This window comes from Acartia tonsa, chromosome 10 (assembly GCF_053477335.1).
Source record: "Acartia tonsa isolate MP-2025a chromosome 10, ASM5347733v1, whole genome shotgun sequence".
Taxonomy (NCBI): domain Eukaryota; kingdom Metazoa; phylum Arthropoda; class Copepoda; order Calanoida; family Acartiidae; genus Acartia; species Acartia tonsa.
Genome location: NC_137269.1, coordinates 38,317,412 through 38,339,431, shown reverse-complemented (window position 1 = coordinate 38,339,431; position 22,020 = coordinate 38,317,412). Strand labels below are relative to the sequence as shown.

The following is a 22,020-nucleotide window of genomic DNA, read 5'->3' as shown; positions in this document are numbered from 1 at the left end:
TCTTGCTGAGATGTTTCCTTGTATTACTGGATGTTGAAAAATCTGTTGTAAAATCATCAATCATTTATTTTTTAGGATGTAAGGGGGTGAGCTTAAAGACTATTTTTGTACCCAAAAAAATGGTTATTATTCAATAAGGATTAGAACCATTTTTCAATAAACTAGATTTGGAGCCATATTGAAAAGCTATTTATTCCAAAGTATTTGAGACAGCTTTCTGCAGGTAGTAAAATGAAATATAGTTTGATAAACTACATGATTTTTTAGTATGGCTAAAAACCAGTTATAATTTAGTGCATATTAAGTGGTTTTAAAGCAGACATTCAAAACCACTAGGTATTACAATTTAAAGAAATATAAACCTAGAAGTGAACTCATGTAAATCTCATGAATATCACAGGTAACACCATCATGCCTAATTTCCTATTTTAATTTAAATCTCACTATTGTTTCTTTTATAATTGATTATAATAATGATTGCCTGATCTTTTTGTATAATTTCATCCAGTACAAATATAAATGTATTTTGATCATTCAAAATTCCAACACCAACCAATAATTTTGTTCTTAATACTTGTTTTTCCAGTGATTCTAGTTGACTGGAAAAAATATTAAAATTTATTAACATTATCATTATTTTAATTATCATACCCAAATGAAAGTGTTCCTTTTGCATAAAAAAACATACCTTTGAATGTGATCTGGTTCTGGTCTTATCAAAATTGTCAAAGATCTAGTTCTATCTTGGCTAAGCTCAATTCTCCTTCCTAGAAAAAAGAAATTTTTCTCTCCAAAAATTATATTTTGTTATTACTATTTGCCAAACCTGTTTTAATATGATTCCAACTGTAAACATAACCAGGATTGTCTGTACTTGAATCTTGTGGCAAATTTCCAACTAGAAGTAATAATCAAAAATACTTTGCTAACCTATTTAAGAAATTACTTTTTTATCTATAATACAAAGTAGAACGATGTCTGTCTGTCCGTCTGTCCGTCTGTCCGTCTGTCTGTCCGTCTGAAGCTTAAGATCTCGGTAACCACTGAACCGAATGGGCTCTACTCTTCAGGGAATATACCTACTGGTCCTGTGGTGGTTTTAAGATATTTTCTTGAGGGGTGGGACACCCCTAACCCCCCAAAAAACAAAAAAATCCCCCTCTTAGGGGAGACTTCAACGTCAAATAAGGTGGTATCGTACATAAAAAATTAAATTTAACAAACAAAAACATTTAAAGTGCCACTAGAGGCCTCTAGGGGCGTAGCCGCTAGTATCTAATATTGTACTTATTTACAAATTAAAGAAAAAAAGCTTACCAATAAAGACATCATCAGTTCTTGCACAAATATTGACCAAGTGATTCAGTGGCTCAAATGACTTTTCTGTTGAAGCTTTAGATAAACCAAAGTAGAAAATCCAGATTCTTATCTAGGTTATTAAGGGTAATAGATATAATATAAATTTGTAAAAAGAAAATTGATTAACAATATTAAATACCAGCACAAAGAGGTTTCCTTTCATATTCATTGAAGACATGACTAAAATTAAACCAAAATATATTGTATAGTTATATTTTTGATTTTAGGGTGATTTAAGATAAAAAGAAATATACTTCTACTAAATTCATTGAAAAACAAAAATATCTATTAGTTCCATTCAATCCAACAATCATTTAGTATTAGAAAAATAACTTTTCAATAATTACCTTAAAAACACCCTACATTTTATTTTCAGACAAAAAGGTTTCGTATGAAATGTTTTTCAATTTTTATCTGCATATTTAGAGCTAAATGACATTTAATTTTAAAAAATCAACATATTTTACTGAATTTGACAATATAGCAAGAATAATAAATAGACTGCAAATGTCATGCATAAAGGAACCTAGTATTAGTGTCTAACTTTTTATCTTTGTGACGTAACAATAATCGAAGGATGAGAGGGGAGGTGGGAAAGGAAACCCCTAAAAAAGAGATGGATTTTTGTTACGTAACAAAGATAAAAAGTTAGACACTATTACTAGGTTCTGCATAGATCACCAGACAAAAAGTTAATAAAAACACACAATATGTAGTTCTCTAGTATTTAAGTAAATTTCAAACACAAAAGCACATCCCATTAATAATATCATAATCATCTTTTTGGTTGTAAGCAGAGAATCAGTAAATATTAATTAGATACTCAGTTAGGGAAGATAATATATTTAAAGATTCTACCCATCTAAAAATATGTAAAAATTAACATCTTATCAAAAATCGAATATAAATGCCTTATTCTTTTTTTTAGGTATCCCGTACTTTAAATGGGCATATGTTCAGTAAGATCACAACTGGTCTATTGTTACAGGCGCTGTTATATTTTCCAGGAGGGGGGATACTTTCCTCCAATACAAAAAAAATATGCTAAATTGAAAATAGAACATAATTTAAAAATAATTATCATTTTTTTAATTTTTACATTAAGAAGCATTGATTAAGAGAGTCCGTCAGTGAAGGAAGGGATTTCAATTATATGCTACATATGTAAAATGTTTATTGATTTCAAATTTTATTAACAACTACCATACATTCAGAAATATATTATATGTGTGTTAGTCCGACAGACTCTCGCTTCCTAGAGAGGCTTTGCTCCTGGCCAACTATTGATAAGATATCAGAGTTGAGTTTTAAAATAGCTTAAAATGAGAATACACGGCCTCCCTCAAAAAAAGAGTATGGGGGCCCCCCCATACTCTTTTTTACTCCCCACTCCCCCACCTCTCTTTTAAAGGCAGACGATAGGGAAATCGAAGAGGGAGGTGTGAGCAAGGAGCAAGGGATATGAATAGATTATCATTTTTTTGCCATATTAAAAAACTTTTTGTTTTACTTTTGGGGCTAATTATTATGGCTAACAAGTATTTAACTATATCCTGTCAACTGGAGGTTGGCAGCTGTCCTCTGAAGTGATAGAGGTCGAATTTCTTATTTTCAAAATTTGCTTTCTTTGAAATACATGAATTTCTGCCCAATATTATGTTTCAGTATATTTCAATGCATAAATCCCTTCAAGAATAGCCAATTTAACAGAATCAAACTTTAAAAATGACAGAAAAGTAAAAATAAGTATTTTTTTCTGTTGATTTTATGGTATCTGTACAATCCAACCAGACTTAGATACGATAAGTTTGAAGTAGCGACATTGAAACTACAGACAGTAAAAATTGTATAATCAGCTTCTTTGTTCGGCACATGACACTATTAGCTAGAGTAGGAATAATTACATGACCCCGCTAACAGACGAAATTCATTACCACCCACAGTTAGAACTTCAAAACAAGGATCTTGCAATCAAAGTGCTAGTTTTCTGTTGGGTATTTTGTATAAGTGTGGTATCCGCCGAGGATAAATGGCAGACACCGGAGTTCAATTAGATTACGGCAGTGTGAACAGACGTGGACACCTTACTATAGAGAAGCTACGCTTCTCTAGCATTCACTAGATAATAATCAACATCTATTTCAGTTGTCACTTTATTGAAGGTCTAAAGAGTACTAAAGCTATATACAACAAACAATAATTACACAGATAGGAATAAATAATCATAACATAAAAGCATTATAATACATATACAATAGTCAGTTTGGGCAATAATGATCCCCCATCCCTGGAAAGGGTGGGGGGAATTAACAATGCAGCTTAACCATAATAAAGCTTGTCAGATTCAATCATTAATTTAAGGCATAGGGAGGGGGTCGGCAGACCCCTTCCCCAGGACTCGGGGGAGGGCCTGTGGCCCTTCCCCGAACCCCGGTCAGGGGTGCCACAGGCATGGCTCACGGTTGCCGAATACCACAACTCTCCCCTCGGAAGGCTGGGAGAGGGTTTCCCTACCAGACTTCCGACAGTGGTTGAGGCCTTCGGTCCGCTCCTTAGGGCTAAGATATATATACAAATGATAATGATTCAATGGAATCCTAGTGGTGAGTGTTTCTCAGGGCTGATGGCCTCCCAACGTGGGATAGAAGGCAGAGGCTGGCTTTGGTTGGACACGTAGTTCAGCGCCGGCAGGTGTCAGGTTGGCGGGTGGCACAGTTGTTGCTGGGACGGTCAACAGCGGGGCATTCTGGTTGTTGTTGGCAGCGGCTGGGGCACTGGCTGCCAAGTTGACCGTCTGGGCGGCAGCCTGACCTCCCGAGGGGCCGCGGGGTCGTCCAGAGGGCGGTCCTGGCCTGCCTGGGCGGTCATGCCCGCTATCGGCTGATTGCATGGACACCATTTCCTCGGCGGCTTCCCGGCCGATGGGAATGGCATCCCAGTCTACTGAAAAGTCCCGGGACTTGGCATGGGTGAGCCGGGCTCTGGCCAAGGCCTTCCTGTACAAAGTTGGATGGTACAGGAACACTTGTGACATCGCATTCATGGCTGCCCGTACACCTCCTTGTGCTGCTGCCAGGGAAATGATGGTCAGGTCCCCCAGCAGTTTGAGGATTAACAACAGCAAGCACAGTATGGCTGCGCCATCTCCCCACTCGTGAATAGCTTGCCTGAATCCAGCCCAGACATCCAGGGCGGCCTCTCCTTCCTCCGCCAGTCGGTCGATGTTGTAGGACACTATCCCATGGTCCCCTGTGGCCAAACAGCTACCTTGCTGAACGCATGAGCCATAGGACAGGCCGGTCAGCATGGCGCTTTTATACGCTGGGAACGCCAGCAGTTGCTGCCAGTCGTTCAACTCAGCCTGCGAATACAAGCCCCCTGAACTGAAGTCATCCAAGGGTTCTGTCAGCAGCTGCTTGGGCGTATCCAGCGGGGGTGGCCTCTTCTTAGGAGCGGGGGTTAACTCTATCCAGCCTTCCTCCGCGTGCACAGTCAGGGGGTATGTGGAGGAGCAGGGAATCTTGGTGGCGTGGCCGCTAAACACTCGTGTCACGGCGTCTACAAATCCTGTGGGCTCCACTGGTACTTTGTCCCAACATTCCTTGTGTTCACGGACAACATATTTGTTGCGTTGGCAGGTCAGCTGGAGCAGGACATCTCCCCTCAGCACCGAGAATGTGCTCCCCTGGACACGCACCGGGTGGGCCGGGTCTAGTTGCTGGAGCTTCCAGCAATTGGCCGCTACTTCTTCTGCTGCTGTGCTTTTCATGCGTGTCTCCAGAGTAAATCCAATATAACCTGCATGTATCTGGGCCTGCAAGGGGACATCAACATCCCTGGCCAATACTCTGGGCAGCGCTGCCGCGGCTGGGTCAGCTGCCACGAACAATGCTGGGTGGTTGGTGGCATGGGCCTCAAAGTCGCAGTTCACTATTGAGGTGGGGTTGGTCATGTTGATGAAAAACTGGGCTTGATGGTCAACCAGGAACGCATCCATCACTAGGCTAGGCTGGAGGCTGCGGATCAGCCTCAAGGGGCAATCTCTTCCCAGGTGGTCCCACACGTAGGTTGCTTCCCCAGTGATGCAAGACAGCTCAGAATGGGGACATTCTAAGGCCAGGTGGTCAGATTGGGACTCCACCCGTCCATCCTCTACTACGTAGGTCTCTTCCTTGACCAGCAGCCGTCGCTCCTGGAGCACTAATTCATTGCGGTAGTGGACGTCCTCCCCTTCACAACCCACCCCCTCAGGGCTGTTGACGAGGGCGCCCACCATATCGAGGGTGAAGAACAGGGGATGGTTCAGCTGGAACGTCAGTGGCTGGGTCTTGCCTGGCAGCGTGTAGACTCGGTTCCTGGCCAGGTCTTGGCACGTTTCTGGATCTATCTTGGTTGGCCTCATGAGGGTGGGGACTGAGGTCACCTTGAGGTGACCCCATACCCCACACCTGAATGTCCACTGGGACACAGTGAGCTGGCAACTGTATCCTGTTGTTTCCCTAATCTTGACTTGCTGCAGGACGTGTACTTCATGGCCCAGGGGCACCTCCTGGTGTAGCGGTTCCGTGTTACACATCTTTTCTTTATTGTAGGCTGTGACGTGGGTGGGGTTGGCACAGTCCCATCCCACCAGGACGTAGCTGGTTGTAGGCCACACGGCTGCCAGCAGTAGTCCCCACAGGACCATCCACCAGTGTGAGAAGCTACCAGACAGCCATCTGCCTCGCGCACGCGGCTGGGGATCTTCGGCTCGGGTCACGGCTGCTTCTCGGGGCTGGACACGGCTGGGCTGCTCCTGGCTAGATACAAGTTTCCATTGAGCGTTATCTTGGTGTGACCGGGGCACCCCGATACCCTCCCCAATGACAGACTGGCAGGCGACTGGCGCTTGCCTGGGTGTCGGCTCCCCTAGCCCCAAGGGGTCCCTTCCCTTGTCCATGGCATGCCCAGTGGCATGGGGCTGAAGTGCGTGTGGCACAGGCTCGCCCTGACTCACGTCCCTCCCCTGCCCTAGGAACTCAGGTGCATGTGGCACAGGCAAGTCCTTATATCCCCAAATTTCAATCTCCCCAGCCTCTGGTGCAGGGGGCACAGGCAAGGCTGGGGTTTTACAATGGCTTGGATACAACACATTTGTTAAATTTAACTTATCCTGGCTCGACTGGAAGTGCTGGGCAGCTGGGTTCCTTCGGCTGGCAGGGGGCGCTGGATGGCGTGTAGTTGGGCTCTCCCTGCAGGCTGGTGGCGCTGGCTGGCTGAGGGTGACGGGTGTCACCCCTTCCTCTGGGACTGCTGGCTCGTTCCAGGATCCAGGTCTCTCGGTGGCGGCGACGGTTGTCGCCCCAGGCACCAGGTTGGGGGCTGGCTCGTTCCAGGATCCAGGTATCTCGGTGGCGGCGACGGTTGTCGCCCCAGGCACCAGGTTGGAGGCGCTGGATAGCACCCCCCAGTCATCGCAGGTGGCGGCGCCGGGTGGCGCCCCATACATCGACTCTGATGCGCTGGCTAGCGCCTCCTGCCTCTCTCGTTCAGCGGCCGCCAGGGCCTCCCCGTACACCGCCTCAGTGACGCTGGGTAGCGCCCCTCCACTCTTGCTGGGTAGGCTCGGTCGAGCAGGCTCCATCATGTTGAGGCTAAAAGGCTGGGGCCTCAGGACTTCTGGCTCGGCGATGTTGTTGGGCTGCACAAACTCCGGCCCCAGGTGGTTGAGACTGAAGCCCAGGCCAACCCGGTTGGGTTCAGCCGCACCGCCCAGTACGTTGATCCTAGCTGGGACGGTCCCAAACTGCGGCATCCCGTCGGCTCGGCCCGCTGCGTTAGGGGCGGCTGCTTGCTGCGGTGGTGCTGGGGGCGCGCTCCCTTCCATATGTGCCACTCTGCTGGGCTTTCCTGGGGGAGCACCCTTGTCGGCGGTGCGCCTGCGGCCGGCTACCTGGTCCCAGTCAGCTCTGCACTCGGCCGCCGTGTGGCCGGCATAGTGGCAACGCTCGCACTTGGCAGAACGGTCACGGCGTGGCTGGGTGCGTCTCTCTTCTAGGCTGACTTCCATAGGCGTCGGGCAGTCTCGAGCTCGGTGGCCTTTCCCTTGGCAGCGGAAACAGCGGCCTGGAACCTTGTCATCTGGAGCGACCTTCCCCATCTGGTGGAGACCCGGAGCCAAGGCGCCAATCTCCATTGGCTCCGACTCGTCATATTAGGGCAACTGGATGCTGGCTGATCCTGTGAGCCCGTCGGTAGCGTCCACTAGGCACACACCCTCCTTCAGCTGCTTGGTAATCATTGTGACGGTGAACATGGCTCTCCGTGTGTACTCAGGTACACTGGTGATCTCATGACTCATCATTTCACGTTTCACATTAGCGTTACGAATGCCACGATTTAATTCGTCCACTAACAACTCGAGATCCTCATGGCTGTAGGCGTCCCTATACAAGGCACACTTTGTTGATATGTATGCTTGTATAGGTTCTGTCGAGTGTTGCCTGTAATCCCTAAACGCTTGTTTAAGCGTCTGGGATTCAAAGGCGGGACGAAATAACATTTCACACTCGGCCTTGACCTGTTCGTAGGTCAAGGCTTGGCCTGCCTCGCCAAACAGATGAGAAGCCATTTCCGCCGCTTGCCCTACCAGTGACAGTAAAAGGGCGTTGCGGCGGTTGAGGGAGTCATGGGGCGGCACGCGGTAAGCCGCCCATGACATCTCGAGTCTGCGGATGTGGGAGCTCCAAGATTGCTTGGGCGGTCCTCTATACTCCGGCAGGTTACTCAGCATCAGCTTGCGGTACTCGGCTGGAGCCGGCTGAGGGTCATCCTGGAGCCATCCTGGGGCTTGGTCGCCTCCTGGCGCTTGCGGTTGTTCCATCGGGTCAACGGTTCAACGGCGGGACACAATGATATAAGGCAATATTATAAATGGTTTGTCACTTGAGGCTTTCTAGCCTAACAGCCAACACTGTTTTATCACTAGGTTGGTAGTTTAGTTACAAAGATATAACTTAGCTGTACTTATCACTAGTTGGATTCTGAGGTTGTAGAGTAGGCTGGTAGGGGTAGATAGGTGTTGAGGGTCTGAACTGCTGTCAGGAACTGATTTGGTTTTCCTTTATCACACTATAGATAGGAGGGAGAAGCTTGTAATTCTTTATCTTTCTAAAAATACCTCTGTTAGATGCTATGGAGTAGCTCTGCTCCGGTGTGTGTGTGTGTGCGTGAAATCTCCTGTCCTTGCAACGCGCTTACGCACCGTCAAATCCGCGCACACAGGTAAAACACGCACTTATCCCTCAACTCGCTCTCTCATTGGTCCTCTTTGTCCGTTGAATTTTATGATATTTCCGCACTCCGTTGCGCGACCCGTAAATGGCGCTCTGTGTTCCCGGTCACTAGCTCCACACCGTGGGCGGACTTAGTCAAGTGTGGGTAGGAGGGGGGAAGCGCGTGAGGGGACGGGGTAAATCCGTCCGTTCCCCCTGTGAGGAAGGGGGGAGTGCTGTGGGTTTGAGGTAACTGTGTGATGAGGTAATGGTGCCCTTTCTCCTTAATCCTAGGCTTATCTGTTATGTCACCTTGATTGTATTTCCTTAAATGGAGAGTGGGCCCCTCCCTTTCCTCTGGAATAAGGGGTGTATTTTTGTTGTGCTGTAGGCTTGGGGTGGTTAGATTGTTTATCAGGGCATTGTTATATTACATCTAGCTTCTATTTTTGTCCTTATCACAATACATAACAGATTTGTTTACCAAACCCGTTCTATTTTTAGTTGTTATCACAATACACAACAAATCCAAGCCTGTTCTATTTTTAGTTTTATCACAATACACAACAAATTGTTTGCCAATCTTTGCTCATAAATCTATTGTTTAACCATCACACTAGGGTGGTAATCCCTACAATGTGATATAATATCTGCTTTTCTAGATGGGTGGCTGCGTTGTAGCCTCTCAGGATACTTGGAGTTGACGTAGTTTTCTCTGCTTTGGTGCACTACACTCGTATGTTGGCTCGCAGCTCGCAGCTATGTGGCGTGTTTCAGCCTATCGGCGGCAGGGAATGTCCCGTCCTGCTAGCGCCGCTGATCCAAATCCGGCTGATGGCGGCAGGGAATGTCCCGTCCTGCTAGCGCCGCTGGTTCGGATCCTGCTATCTCTTGCAGTAAGGTTGGCCTAGTTTCAGCCGTTTGCACTTATTTGGCGTGTTTCAGCCAGTCCGCAGGCCTGTTTCAGCCTTTTGAGCGCCCAATTCTCCGTTAGATGTCGGCGCTTCTCGCGGTTCTCCGTCAAGTTTCGCTGTTTCACTTCCACAACTGCCGGATGCAGAGTTAGACCTTGCTATCCAGGGTGGGTAATTCAGGTTGCTTGTGTCAGTTTTGCCAGTTTCACTGCTGGGAGTACCTTAGCCTCAGCTGCGCGTCTGCTCTACACTTGTGGTTTGCCGTAATGTCACACAGCTGTCACCAAAAGTTGTGGTATCCGCCGAGGATAAATGGCAGACACCGGAGTTCAATTAGATTACGGCAGTGTGAACAGACGTGGACACCTTACTATAGAGAAGCTACGCTTCTCTAGCATTCACTAGATAATAATCAACATCTATTTCAGTTGTCACTTTATTGAAGGTCTAAAGAGTACTAAAGCTATATACAACAAACAATAATTACACAGATAGGAATAAATAATCATAACATAAAAGCATTATAATACATATACAATAGTCAGTTTGGGCAATAATGATCCCCCATCCCTGGAAAGGGTGGGGGGAATTAACAATGCAGCTTAACCATAATAAAGCTTGTCAGATTCAATCATTAATTTAAGGCATAGGGAGGGGGTCGGCAGACCCCTTCCCCAGGACTCGGGGGAGGGCCTGTGGCCCTTCCCCGAACCCCGGTCAGGGGTGCCATAGGCATGGCTCACGGTTGCCGAATACCACATAAGCAGACATGCAACCTTGCACTAAATACCTTGAACGATAACTTAAAGTCGAAAGAAAAACCTTCTCCTGACCTGACAAGGTAACTAGGGATAAGGCAATGGCCGATAAATTGATTCATATTCATCCCCAACGATGTTACACAAAATTAACCCTTTTGTATATAACAACTAGTGGTTGAAACGTTTGGATAATAAACTTACAAACCAATCAATAAAAATTATTTGAAAGTCCTCAAAAGTTGTCAAACCAACGAATAAATAAAAACGTTGTTATAAAACTTTGGGAACTTTTGTAATTAACAGCTCAATGTCCCCTCCCTACCTGGAAGGTAACAGACTAATCTTAAGTATACGAAATCTTTACTTGTAAAAAAAGAACAAATGTTTTGATTGTGTATTTATTTGAAAAACATAACATCTTATTGTGATAAAAAATAACGTGTTTTTAATGTTACTAAATGCTAAATTAGTTTTAACCCCATCATTTTTTAAAAAGTTATGCAGCTACTCTTCAACAAGAGCTGTTCCGTTTGTCCTTCAGTTCTCAAAATTAATATATTGTTCTTTTCACTAATATTGTCATTAGCTTGTTATTATCTCGCAACTCGAGTTCCTAAACGTCCTTGTTTAAAGTAATAATATGGCTTCATTTTAATTTACAAACTAGCGGCTGCGCCCCTATTGCACAGGGGCTCTGTATTATAATTGTATGAGAGGGGGTAAAGAAAACCTAGAACCATCTAAAAACAAAATTGTTTGAATCTATTCAAAAATAACAGTCTTATACTCCATCATGGGACTTACATGAATCTTCCCTTAAAAAAGAAAACTCATTCAGTTCAGTATTTTTCAAAATCTTAAGCTACAGACAAAAAAATACTTTATATAATATGATTGATCCAATATTTTGATTTTAAAAGCCATGTAAGGACTTAAACAAAATTCTGTATGAATTATACAAAAGTAGTGTAAAAACATAAACAACTTATTATGTATCAAGAAAAATAGGCTTTTTTGTTTTCCATTAATTTTCCATAGTATTCTATTATATAAAGTAGTAAGGTTTTTTTTTATGTTTCTATGTTATGATCTCGCCAATCTCTTAACTGATCGAGTTCTCAATTTTAGGTTACTGGATGGTCTCGGATTAAGTTGTTACTAAAATTATTGGAAAAAACAAAATATATTTATTCTTTAAGGGGGTGAGAAGTCCATATCCCCATTTTAAATCGAAGTTTTAAAAAGAAAAAAATGTTTATACGAAAATTTTAAAAAAAAATTATTTTAAGGGTTAACATTTTTTGGGAGGGTGGAGATACCCTCCCCCCAAATAGTTAAAAACCTTCAGTGTTATGAAGAACCATATAAGATTTTTAGCAAATAGCGAGATACTTACCTAAAGACCAAAAAGCTTACTACTTTGGATAATTGCAAACTGTCATATCATAATTTAAAATTTTTCTTGTGTAAGATAAATAAATAAAAAACATGCCTTTTTATATCATGAAAAAATGCTTGAAATGATCTTATTATAATATTATAAGCATATCAACAAATTATTTTATACACAATTTAATAAAACAATAATAATTAAATCATAATAAAATCACAGAATTAACAAAAAACTACGAGAAAAAAAGGCAAAAGGCCAAAAAATGATTTGGTTCATACATATGTGAATGGGGAATGTTCTTATTCGAAAAGAAGTGGGGGGAGTTAATCCCCCTCCCAAAAAAAATTATTTTTAGATTTCCACATCTTTCGATCATGACACAAAATTAAAACACCAAATAAAAATATATTAGCACATCCCCCCCAAATCATAAAATGCCAGGAATCACCAAATTTAGTTGTTTTTTTGCCTAATTTTCATACAAGAACAAACACACTAAAGAAAGTTAAGGAAAGAATATTCTAAAAAATAAAAAGTAAATTTAATTTCACAAAACTACGTGGTAGAAAATGATACTAACGTCTGAGGGGAGGGGATGAAGGGGTAAGAACTCACCAAACAAAATTCTAAAAAATTGTTTAATTATTTGGGTAGTTATGGCATACCAAAAGTTTCGAAAGTGTATTTTTACCCCCCAATTTCTTTCTCTTCGACTACCATTTTCCCTCATCCCGCCAAAAAAATGCTTGGACGTCCCAATTAAATGTACTATTTATTTTACAGAAAACTTCTTTCCACAACTAGGAATGCAATACAACATCTAATAAATAAAAAAAATATAGAAAACTGTGCCTAAGAATTTGGAGAAAAAATTGAAGAAAAAAAACTATACTCTTAGATTCTATTTGCTTATTAACTAAGAGTATTACAATTAATAAATTAATTATTTAGTAAAAATCCCCCAAAAACTAATCTTAAATCAACATAAATATATGTACATTTTTTGTCTTTTAATGTTTATTTATTAAAAAAGACGTATAAAACATATAAATATTTCATGTTTAAAAAAGCTCTACATTTGTATTTTATTAGTTTTTATCTTGTATATTTTTCTTGGTGGAGGGGTCGATCATCAGCAGATAAATTAATAAACATACCAAAGAATTTAAAGCTACCAAAAATAATTGGGGGGAAAATTAAATAATCATCTAAATCCAAAATTCACAATTTTAACACATTCTTTCAACGTTAAATATTAAACATTTTAAATAGAGGTAAAAAGTAATTGCCATTTTAGAGCTTTAATTAAATTACAATCGGACATAATGACGTCATTCTGTGACAGTAGTACTATAACAGCTATGAAATCTAATGTGATAAAGTTACTTTTGATAACGACAGGAACCACTAGTTCGGATTTTCTAATTCTTATTGCCTACGATCTGGATCCTAAAATGAAAATTTAATAAAATATAATACTTATATAAAAGTAACAGGAAATCTATCTATCTTTCTGTGTGTCTATATTGAAGGAAAAAATGACACCCGTAACATCCAAATTTGTCCCTCCTCAACTAAAGTGCCTCTAGAGGCAGGGGGGGGGGGGGGGTTGCGGAGCCTCTAGTTTTATTTTATTTAAGTAGCGACGATTTTTGTCTATTCGTCAGGATGTAGCTAACGAATGAACCGATTAAGTAATCGACTTCACTAAGGTCCTAGGATAATTTTATGTTTATCTTTTGTCATCACTCCCTTAGATGCTAGGGGCGCAGCAAGTATTTGCAGCGGGATTCTTTTAGTATTCAGCAATAGCAAAACCAGTAATACACATAACTTGTAAATGTCGTCGGGGAGGTGTTAAGTTCGAGGCCGGGACACAAAGACACTGCTGCAAAGTCAAGCGCATTCGCTACGCTTACCAAATGATACCTATCTGCTAAGAAAATCTATGTGCTTGATTTGAACTGTGTAGGACGATTCAATAATTACCTTTAACAACAACAGGTCTAGACTTGATTACACCACGCTTTCTCTTAGAAGTCTAAAAATATTTTAGGTATTTTAATAGGAATTACAATCTATAATACAAAGTAGAACGATGTCTGTCTGTCCTGGTCCTGTGGTGGTTTTTGGCTATAGATAGGACACTCTAACCCCAAAATAAGTGGTCTCCGATTTTTTTTAATTACCTCTTGGGGCCAGGGACGAATCCGCTTAACTTTTATAAATAAAAAGAGTTTTTGTCAGAAGCTCAGGATTTCAAATCTGAACCGATAAAGCTCTCCTTTCTTATGTAACTTCGCATAGGTTCAGGCTAGACTTTTATATATATCTAAGCCCTGGTATGGTTTTAGGCTATTTTACTATCCACTTCTTACCCCTTTGAATGAAAAGAACCAGGGGTGTATATTCTGCAAATTTGACACGGCTGAAGGGGGGTTGGGTGGGTGGTAGAAAAAAATAAAAAGTATATACTTGGGAATGTAAAATTTGGTGAAAAAAAAACAAAAAAATATGAGGAAGGGGGCATAATATGAATAAAATAAAGAGCTCTGAAAATATTTTTCCTTTTTATCCCCATCCTTGCTGGAAAAAACTAGGAGGGAAAAAAATATAAAAAATTTGCAGCAGGGGAAAAAATTTATCTTGTGCAGAATATACACCCCTGAAAAGAACCTAAGAAAGCCTGGATTAGGAGCCATACTAAAATAGTTATTTATCGCATCGTATTGTAGACAGCTTTCTACGGTCTGTAAAATGAAAAATTTTAAAATTAATTCCAAATTTGTTGACCTTAAGTGTCCAGAGGCTCTAACCAACAGAACTAGCATTAATTTTCTTATTTTTACTTTATAATTCATGGAAATTTTTCTGTAATACGATACGATACATGATTTTTCAATATAAGTCAAAACCGGTTTTAATCCTGTAAAGTATTATTTAAAAATATTACATTAATACCTTTTTAGAGGGAAAATTTTTAGTTTTGATGATCCTATCTGAATAGGGTATTCTGGGGCGGTTAAATTCATCTGGCTTCTTCACCCTAAAAATTGTAGATTACAAGATTAGTTCTCATCTTATATTTAAAACATTAAACAAAGCAACAGGATGTTTTTCTGTTTGTATGTATACTGGGATCTTAAAAACGGCTGGTCAATCTCATACCATAATTGTCACAGTTCCCATTTTCATGTAAGGTTTTAGGCTAATGTGAGGTGGGTACGATCCCCCCCCCCCCCCCTAATAAATCTATTTTAGAGAAGGCTACCTCCACCCTCTAAATCGAAATCGACTATAACGATCTCCAAATTTTTTTTTTAGTACACATAGAAGCGCTTCCACTCCACCAGCCCCCCCCCCCAAAAAAAAAAATGCATACCTATAAATTCTAACCAGCCACCTTTCTGTTGTGTACGCCTCTTCTAGGTAGGTTAGGTCGAAGTTCTTGTGCCCAATGACAGCGTTCCTAGTCCTGTCGAACCCTGCGGGGCTGCGATAGTCCATCTTAAGCTCGCCAAACCTTAAAAAATGGTTTTCTATAAATTCACTTTTTGTATGTATGTAGCCTTGATTCTCTAAAGTTGGGATTCAGAAGCAATAAGCTTTATTTTTTTGCATGTGTGATTTAACACTTTGAATTCCTATTCCTGCAAGAGTGCAAAGCATGGAGGCTAGCCTGTATAACTTTTATTGGGTAGTCTATTCTTCTTGATATTTATGATATATCCTTTGTTATTCCAGAATTTTAATATCCGTATATCTGACTATCTCTGTGTCCGTTTCAATGTAGTCAGTTTATATGTCAGTCTGTCTTTTATATATTAATCCTTCTGTATATCTGTTATACGGTTTTTTACATATCCATCAAAATATCCATCTATCTATAAATACCTGTAATAAGAAAGTTTGTACATGAGACAGTTGAGAAGAGTGGGTGAGCCCTCGGCATCAACGCGAAATTCGCCACGCTCCGTAAAATAATCACTTTCCTTGATATTCTAAAAGAAAAAGGAGTTTATGTACATATATATTTGAAAACTTAAGGATTGTTTAAATTAACATTTGCAATTATTTTAGGGATGGCAATCCGTATCCGGAATCCGCCTAATTTTTGGCCAATTTTGGAATCCGAATCCGGAATCCGTTTTTTAATAGCGGATTCCGGATTCTTAATTGGTAGGGTAAAATTAGCGTCTTGAGTTTTTTCTTTCAACTCCTCCTCTTTGAAGGCAAAGATTTTCATCATTATATATAATATCTTTTAAAATCTGGTTCGACTCTCGGAAGTGAATTATAGAGAACACCAAGAACATTGATTTTTAGGACATATGTAGCACTTAATTTTTTAATTTAAAAAAAAAATCCTTTTCAAATATTGCTAGAATCCGGAATCCGAATCCGGAATCCGTCAAAATTAAGAATCCGGAATCCGCCACTTTTTTTGACGGATTCTTTAAGAGTTCGGAATCCGAATCCGGCCCAAAAATTCGACGGATTGCCATCACTAATAATAATGCCATGAAAAGGTTATTTAAACTAAGTAAGGTATGGTGGGTCTTTGCATATTCATACGGGACGCGGAATTCAAAACAAGAATCTTGCATGGTGTTGTATCTCATCAATTTACATGAAAACACCAAAGTCAACACAAAAATAATTTCGTCTTTTCCAAGGGGCTTCAGAGATTAGTGATAAATCAATTAACCTTCATTAATCCTTTTATAATATAAAATTACAAATGGTATGAGTTTATAATCTTTGAGGTGGGGAGGGGGAGATATTATTATTGATTGATAAGCCATAGTCTCTTAGGGTTTGGACTTAAGTAGTCATGGAGTAGGCTGAGACATTTTTGTATAGCCACTAGGGCTAGCCTATCAAGCACCACGTTCAAGAACATGATGACTTGACCCGCTATCTCATGAGAGCTACTCATATTACCTCACCCTCGCCGAGTATGGCAGGTGTCCCAAATTAAGTCACCGTAATGAATGACGCTCACCGAAGAGGAGCTTGGGATAAGGAAAGTACTGATATGATGTACGTGACTATTAAGTATTCAAACTTACTCAATAATCCCCTTCTTACACAACCAGGGGAAGTTGCGTGGATGTATTCAACTGAGATATTATTATCAAATGAATCAATTGATCTGTCCCCCTCGCATGTTGTGTATTTGGTCCCAATACGCAATATAAAAAAAAGACACCTTTGGGACACCTGTTTTTCCCGCAATAGTAAGGTAATAATTTGCAAGTGTCTCAACCTACTCCATGACGTTCTAGGTTTATACTATGGCTAATCATTCAATCTATTAGGGTTCCGCATACAATCAATGCGGATCCGAAACCCTGCAATCTATTAAGTAAACGACTCTTACCTGTGGATGTTCTCCCTCAGCAATTCTGACCATCCACAAGAACTTGTTGATATCGTCACCAGAATATCCAATAACTCCACCGAAAATAACTGAAAACAAGATTAGTAAACATGAAAACTTTTGCTTTTTTTATTGTTTGGCAATTATCTGCTAATGCCGGGGAAAAAATTTACTAAAATCGGCTGAAATCTACCAACTTATTCATATTTTTTTAAAATATGAATAAAAAATAAATTTTGAATGAAGACAAAACAATTTTTTTGTCACTTTTTGGCATGGATTCAGGGATATGTAGGATAAGACGTTGGACGACAAATTGATGTACGATTCCAGTTAAAAAAACATTTCTGTAAAAGATTTAGTAAATGTACACACAGTTTTTAAGGCACGTTATCTCATTTAGAAAACTTAATGAACTTAAAGTTTTATGATGAAAAATATAAGGGGGATGTGGAAAATAACCATTTGGGCAGGGGGGGGGGGGGTTTACTCGAGAACCCTTAGAGCTAGAGGGAGCTAATATTGGATATAAGCTTCTATGGGGCCAAAGTTACTTTTAAAATTATCGTCGACCCCCCACCCCCCCCCCCCCAAATTTTTTTTTTTTTGGGGGGGGGCGGGTGGATTATACTATAGGATGTTTCTCATAAATGACTTGAGATAAATGGAGCAAACCTTGGGATACAAGTTTTGTAGGCCTATATTTGATTTTAGAATTATCGTTGACCACCCACCCACCCCAAAACCCCTAATTTGGGTGGGGGGGGGGGGGGGTGAATTATACTATAGGGTGTTTCTCATAAACGACTTGAGATAAATAGAGCAAACCTTAGGATACAAGTTTTGTAGGCCTATATTTGATTTTAGAATTTTTGTTGACCACCCACCCACCCCAAAACCCCTAATTTGGGGGGGGGGGGGTGAATTATACTATAGGGTGTTTCTCATAAACGACTTGAGATAAATGGAGCAAACCTTAGGATACAAGTTTTGTAGGCCTATATTTGATTTTATAATTATCGTTGACCACCCACTCACCCCCAAACCCCTAATTTTTTTTTTTGGGGGGGGGGGGCAGGTGGATTATACTATAGGGTGTTTCTCATAAACGACTTGCAGCAATTTTATTTTGGGTGCTACTCCCTTAGTTTTAGAGATAATTGGATGAAATCTTTTGGGCTGGGTAACTAATTACCCCAACTATTGGTATCTTTAAAAAAACGGCTGCGAGACCGCCGCTCCCGCCGCCCGCCGCCATTTACCGCCGCCACCAAAAAATTTTTTTTTATTGCATTTCTCGCTGAATTAGGCAATTTGGAATCATTTGAGACCATGTTATTTTTTTCAAAAATTTTTTGCCTTACAAGCAACCCTGCGGGGGATTTAGTAATTTTTTTCAAATTCTCGAAAAAAAATAACATGGTCTCAAATGATTCCAAATTGCCTAATTCAGCGAGAAATGCAATAAAATTTTTTTTTTTTTTGTGGCGGCTGTAAACAGCGGCGGGCGGCGGGAGCGGCGGTCCCGCTGCCGTTTTTTTTCAAATTCTCGAAAAAAATAACATGGTCTCAAATGATTCCAAATAACCTAATTCGGCGAGAAATGCAATAAAAATTTTTTTTTGTGGCGGCTGTAAACGGCTGCGGGCGGCGGGAGCGGCGGTCCCGCCGCCGTTTTTTTAAAAAGATACCAATAGTTGGGGTAATTAGTGACCCAGCCCAAAAGATTTCATCCAATTATCTCTAAAACTAAGGGAGTAGCACCCAAAATAAAAGTCGAAACAAAATTGTAAGTAAAGGGGGGGGGGGAAATGTGGTGACTCGTCACACGACATACCAGCAATTTTATTTTGGGTGCTACGACCTTAGTTTTAGAGATAATTGGATGAAATCTTTTGGGCTGGGTCACTAATTACCCCAACTACTGGTATCTTTTAAAAAAACGGCTGCGTGACCGCCGCTCCCGCCGCCCGCCGCCACCAAAAAAAAATTTTTTATTGCATTTCTCGCCGAATTAGGCAATTTGGAATCATTTGAGACCAAGTTATTTTTTTCAAAAATTTTTCGCCTTACAAGCAACCCTGTGGGGGATTTAGTAATTTTTTTCAAATTCTCGAAAAAAAATAACATGGTCTCAAATGATTCCAAATTGCCTAATTCAGCGAGAAATGCAATAAAAATTTTTTTTTTTGTGGCGGCTGTAAACAGCGGCGGGCGGCGGGAGCGGCGGTCCCGCTGCCGTTTTTTTAAAAGATACCAATAGTTGGGGTAATTAGTGACCCAGCCCAAAAGATTTCATCCAATTATCTCTAAAACTAAGGGAGTAGCACCCAAAATAAAAGTCGAAACAAAATTGTAAGTAAAGGGGGGGGGGGGGAAATGTGGTGACTCGTCACACGACATACCAGCAATTTTATTTTGGGTGCTACGACCTTAGTTTTAGAGATAATTGGATGAAATCTTTTGGGCTGGGTCACTAATTACCCCAACTACTGGTATCTTTAAAAAAACGGCTGCGAGACCGCCGCTCCCGCCGCCCGCCGCCATTTACCGCCGCCACCAAAAAAATTTTTTTTATTGCATTTCTCGCTGAATTAGGCAATTTGGAATCATTTGAGACCATGTTATTTTTTTCAAAAATTTTTTGCCTTACAAGCAACCCTGCGGGGGATTTAGTCATTTTTTTCAAATTCTCGAAAAAAATAACATGGTCTCAAATGATTCCAAATTGCCTAATTCGGCTAGAAATGCAATAAAATTTTTTTTTTTGTGGCGACTGTAAACGGCTGCGGGCGGCGGGAGCGGCGGTCCCGCCGCCGTTTTTTTTAAAAGATACCAATAGTTGGGGTAATTAGTGACCCAGCCCAAAAGATTTCATCCAATTATCTCTAAAACTAAGGGAGTAGCACCCAAAATAAAAGTCGAAACAAAATTGTAAGTAAAGGGGGGGGGGAAATGTGGTGACTTGTCACACGACATACCAGCAATTTTATTTTGGGTGCTACGACCTTAGTTTTAGAGATAATTGGATGAAATCTTTTGGGCTGGGTCACTAATTACCCCAACTACTGGTATCTTTTAAAAAAACGGCTGCGTGACCGCCGCTCCCGCCGCCCCCCGCCATTTACCGCCGCCACAAAAAAAAATTTTTTATTGCATTTCTCGCCGAATTAGGCAATTTGGAATTATTTGAGACCATGTTATTTTTTTCAAAAATTTTTCGCCTTATAAGCAACCCTGTGGTGGATTTAGTCATTTTTTTTCAAATTCTCGAAAAAATAACATGGTCTCAAATGATTCCAAATTGCCTAATTCAGCGAGAAATGCAATAAAAAAAATTTTTTTGTGGCGGCTGTAAACGGCGGCGGGCGGCGGGAGCGGCGGTCCCGCCGCCGTTTTTTTAAAAAGATACCAATAGTTGGGGTAATTAGTGACCCAGCCCAAAAGATTTCATCCAATTATCTCTAAAACTAAGGGAGTAGCACCCAAAATAAATTGAAACAAAATTGTAAGTAAAGGGGGGGGGGGGGGGGAAATGTGGTGACTCGTCACACGACATACCAGCAATTTTATTTTGGGTGCTACGACCTTAGTTTTAGAGATAATTGGATGAAGTCTTTTGGGCTGGGTCACTAATTACCCCAACTACTGGTATCTTTAAAATAACCGGCTGCGTGACCGCCGCTCCCGCCGCCATTTACCGCCGCCACCAAAAAATTTTTTTTTATTGCATTTCTCGCCGAATTAGGCAATTTGGAATCATTTGAGACCATGTTACTTTTTTCAAAAATTTTTCGCCTTACAAGCAACCCTGTGGGGGATTTAGTCATTTTTTTCAAATTCTCGAAAAAAATAACATGGTCTCAAATGATTCCAAATTGCCTAATTCAGGGAGAAATGCAAAATGCAAAAATGTGGTGACTCGTCACACGACATACCACCAATTTTATTTTGGGTGCTACGACCTTAGTTTTAGAGATAATTGGATGAAATCTTTTGGGCTGGGTCACTAATTACCCCAACTACTGGTATCTTTAAAAAAAAACGGCTGCGAGACCGCCGCTCCCGCCGCCCGCCGCCATAAAAAAAAAATTTTTTATTGCATTTCTCGCTGAATTAGGCAATTTGGAATCATTTGAGACTATGTTATTTTTTTCAAAAATTTTTCGCCTTACAAGCAACCCTGCGGGGGATTTTGTCATTTTTTTCAAATTCTCGAAAAAAATAATATGGTCTCAAATGATTCCAAATTGCCTAATTCGGCGAGAAATGCAATAAAAAAATTTTTTTGTGGCGGCTGTAAACGGTAATTAGTGACCCAGCCCAAAAGATTTCATCCAATTATCTCTAAAACTAAGGGAGTAGCACCCAAAATAAAGTCGAAACAAAATTTTAAGTAAAGGGGGGGGGGGAAATGTGGTGACTGGTCACACGACATACCAGCAATTTTATTTTGGGTGCTACGACCTTAGTTTTAGAGATAATTGGATGAAATCTTTTGGGCTGGGTCACCAATTACCCCAACTACTGGTATCTTTAAAAAAACGGCTGCGTGACCGCCGCTCCCGCCGCCCCCCGCCATTTACCGCCACCACAAAAAAAAAAAAATTTTATTGCATTTCTCGCCGAATTAGGCAATTTGGAATCATTTGAGACCATGTTATTTTTTTCAAAAATTTTTCGCCTTCCAAGCAACCCTGCGGGGGATTTAGTCATTTTTTTCAAATTCTCAAAAAAAATAACAAGGTCTCAAATGATTCCAAATTGCCTAATTCGGCGAGAAATGCATTAAAAGAATTTTTTTGGTGGCGGCGGTAAATGGCGAGGGGCTTCGGCGGGAGCGGCGGTCACGCAGCCGTTTTTTTTAAAGATACCAGTAGTTGGGGTAATTAGTGACCCAGCCCAAAAGATTTTATCCAATTATCTCTAAAACTAAGGTCGTAGCACCCAAAATAAA

The 22,020-nt window shown here is 41.0% G+C and overlaps 3 protein-coding genes across 23 annotated transcripts in view; 1 reads left to right on the top strand and 2 right to left on the bottom strand.

Moving 5' to 3' along the window:
- Positions 1-22,020, top strand: part of LOC145330604 (hrp65 protein-like) — a 118,245-nt gene that overhangs the window by 63,756 nt on the left and 32,469 nt on the right. The gene's annotated exons all lie outside the window — the stretch shown is intronic.
- On the bottom strand, positions 24-1,537 carry LOC145330800 (uncharacterized). Its single transcript, XM_080175466.1, has 5 exons — positions 1,499-1,537; positions 1,318-1,429; positions 827-898; positions 689-767; positions 24-42 (listed from the first exon to the last, which is right to left on the bottom strand). The coding sequence occupies exons 1-5, from the start codon at positions 1,535-1,537 to the stop codon at positions 24-26; spliced, it is 321 nt and encodes a 106-aa protein (XP_080031592.1).
- Positions 10,672-22,020, bottom strand: part of Stt3B (catalytic subunit 3B of the oligosaccharyltransferase complex) — a 31,603-nt gene continuing 20,254 nt past the window's right edge. For 2 of the 20 annotated variants that reach the window (XR_013883497.1, XR_013883513.1), the window contains exons 22-29: positions 17,064-17,152; positions 15,575-15,681; positions 15,063-15,203; positions 14,642-14,726; positions 13,670-13,721; positions 12,838-13,129; positions 12,462-12,532; positions 10,672-12,201 (exon numbers count right to left, since the gene is read on the bottom strand). Coding sequence is in view for 2 of the 20 variants with exons in the window: in XM_080175236.1 (XP_080031362.1) it covers positions 13,116-13,129; positions 13,670-13,721; positions 14,642-14,726; positions 15,063-15,203; positions 15,575-15,681; positions 17,064-17,152 (488 nt within the window). In the remaining 18 variants the exon portion in view is untranslated. Of the gene's footprint in view, positions 12,202-12,461; positions 12,597-12,679; positions 13,130-13,669; positions 13,722-14,641; positions 14,727-15,062; positions 15,204-15,574; positions 15,682-17,063; positions 17,153-22,020 lie in introns of those variants that run through there. The other 18 variants (XR_013883505.1, XR_013883515.1, XM_080175236.1 and 15 more) reach the window with 16 other exon arrangements.

What these genes read in the sequence shown, in the direction of transcription:
- LOC145330800 (XM_080175466.1), bottom strand. Translation starts at nt 1,537, where the DNA reads ATGTCTTCAATGAATATGAAAGGAAACCTCTTTGTGCTG. An exon ending in AAGGAAACCTCTTTGTGCTG is followed by an intron (nt 1,430 to 1,498) that starts GTATTTAATATT and finishes TTAATAACCTAG; the next exon opens with ATAAGAATCTGGATTTTCTA. An exon ending in TTGGAATCATATTAAAACAG is followed by an intron (nt 768 to 826) that starts GTTTGGCAAATA and finishes TCTTTTTTCTAG; the next exon opens with GAAGGAGAATTGAGCTTAGC.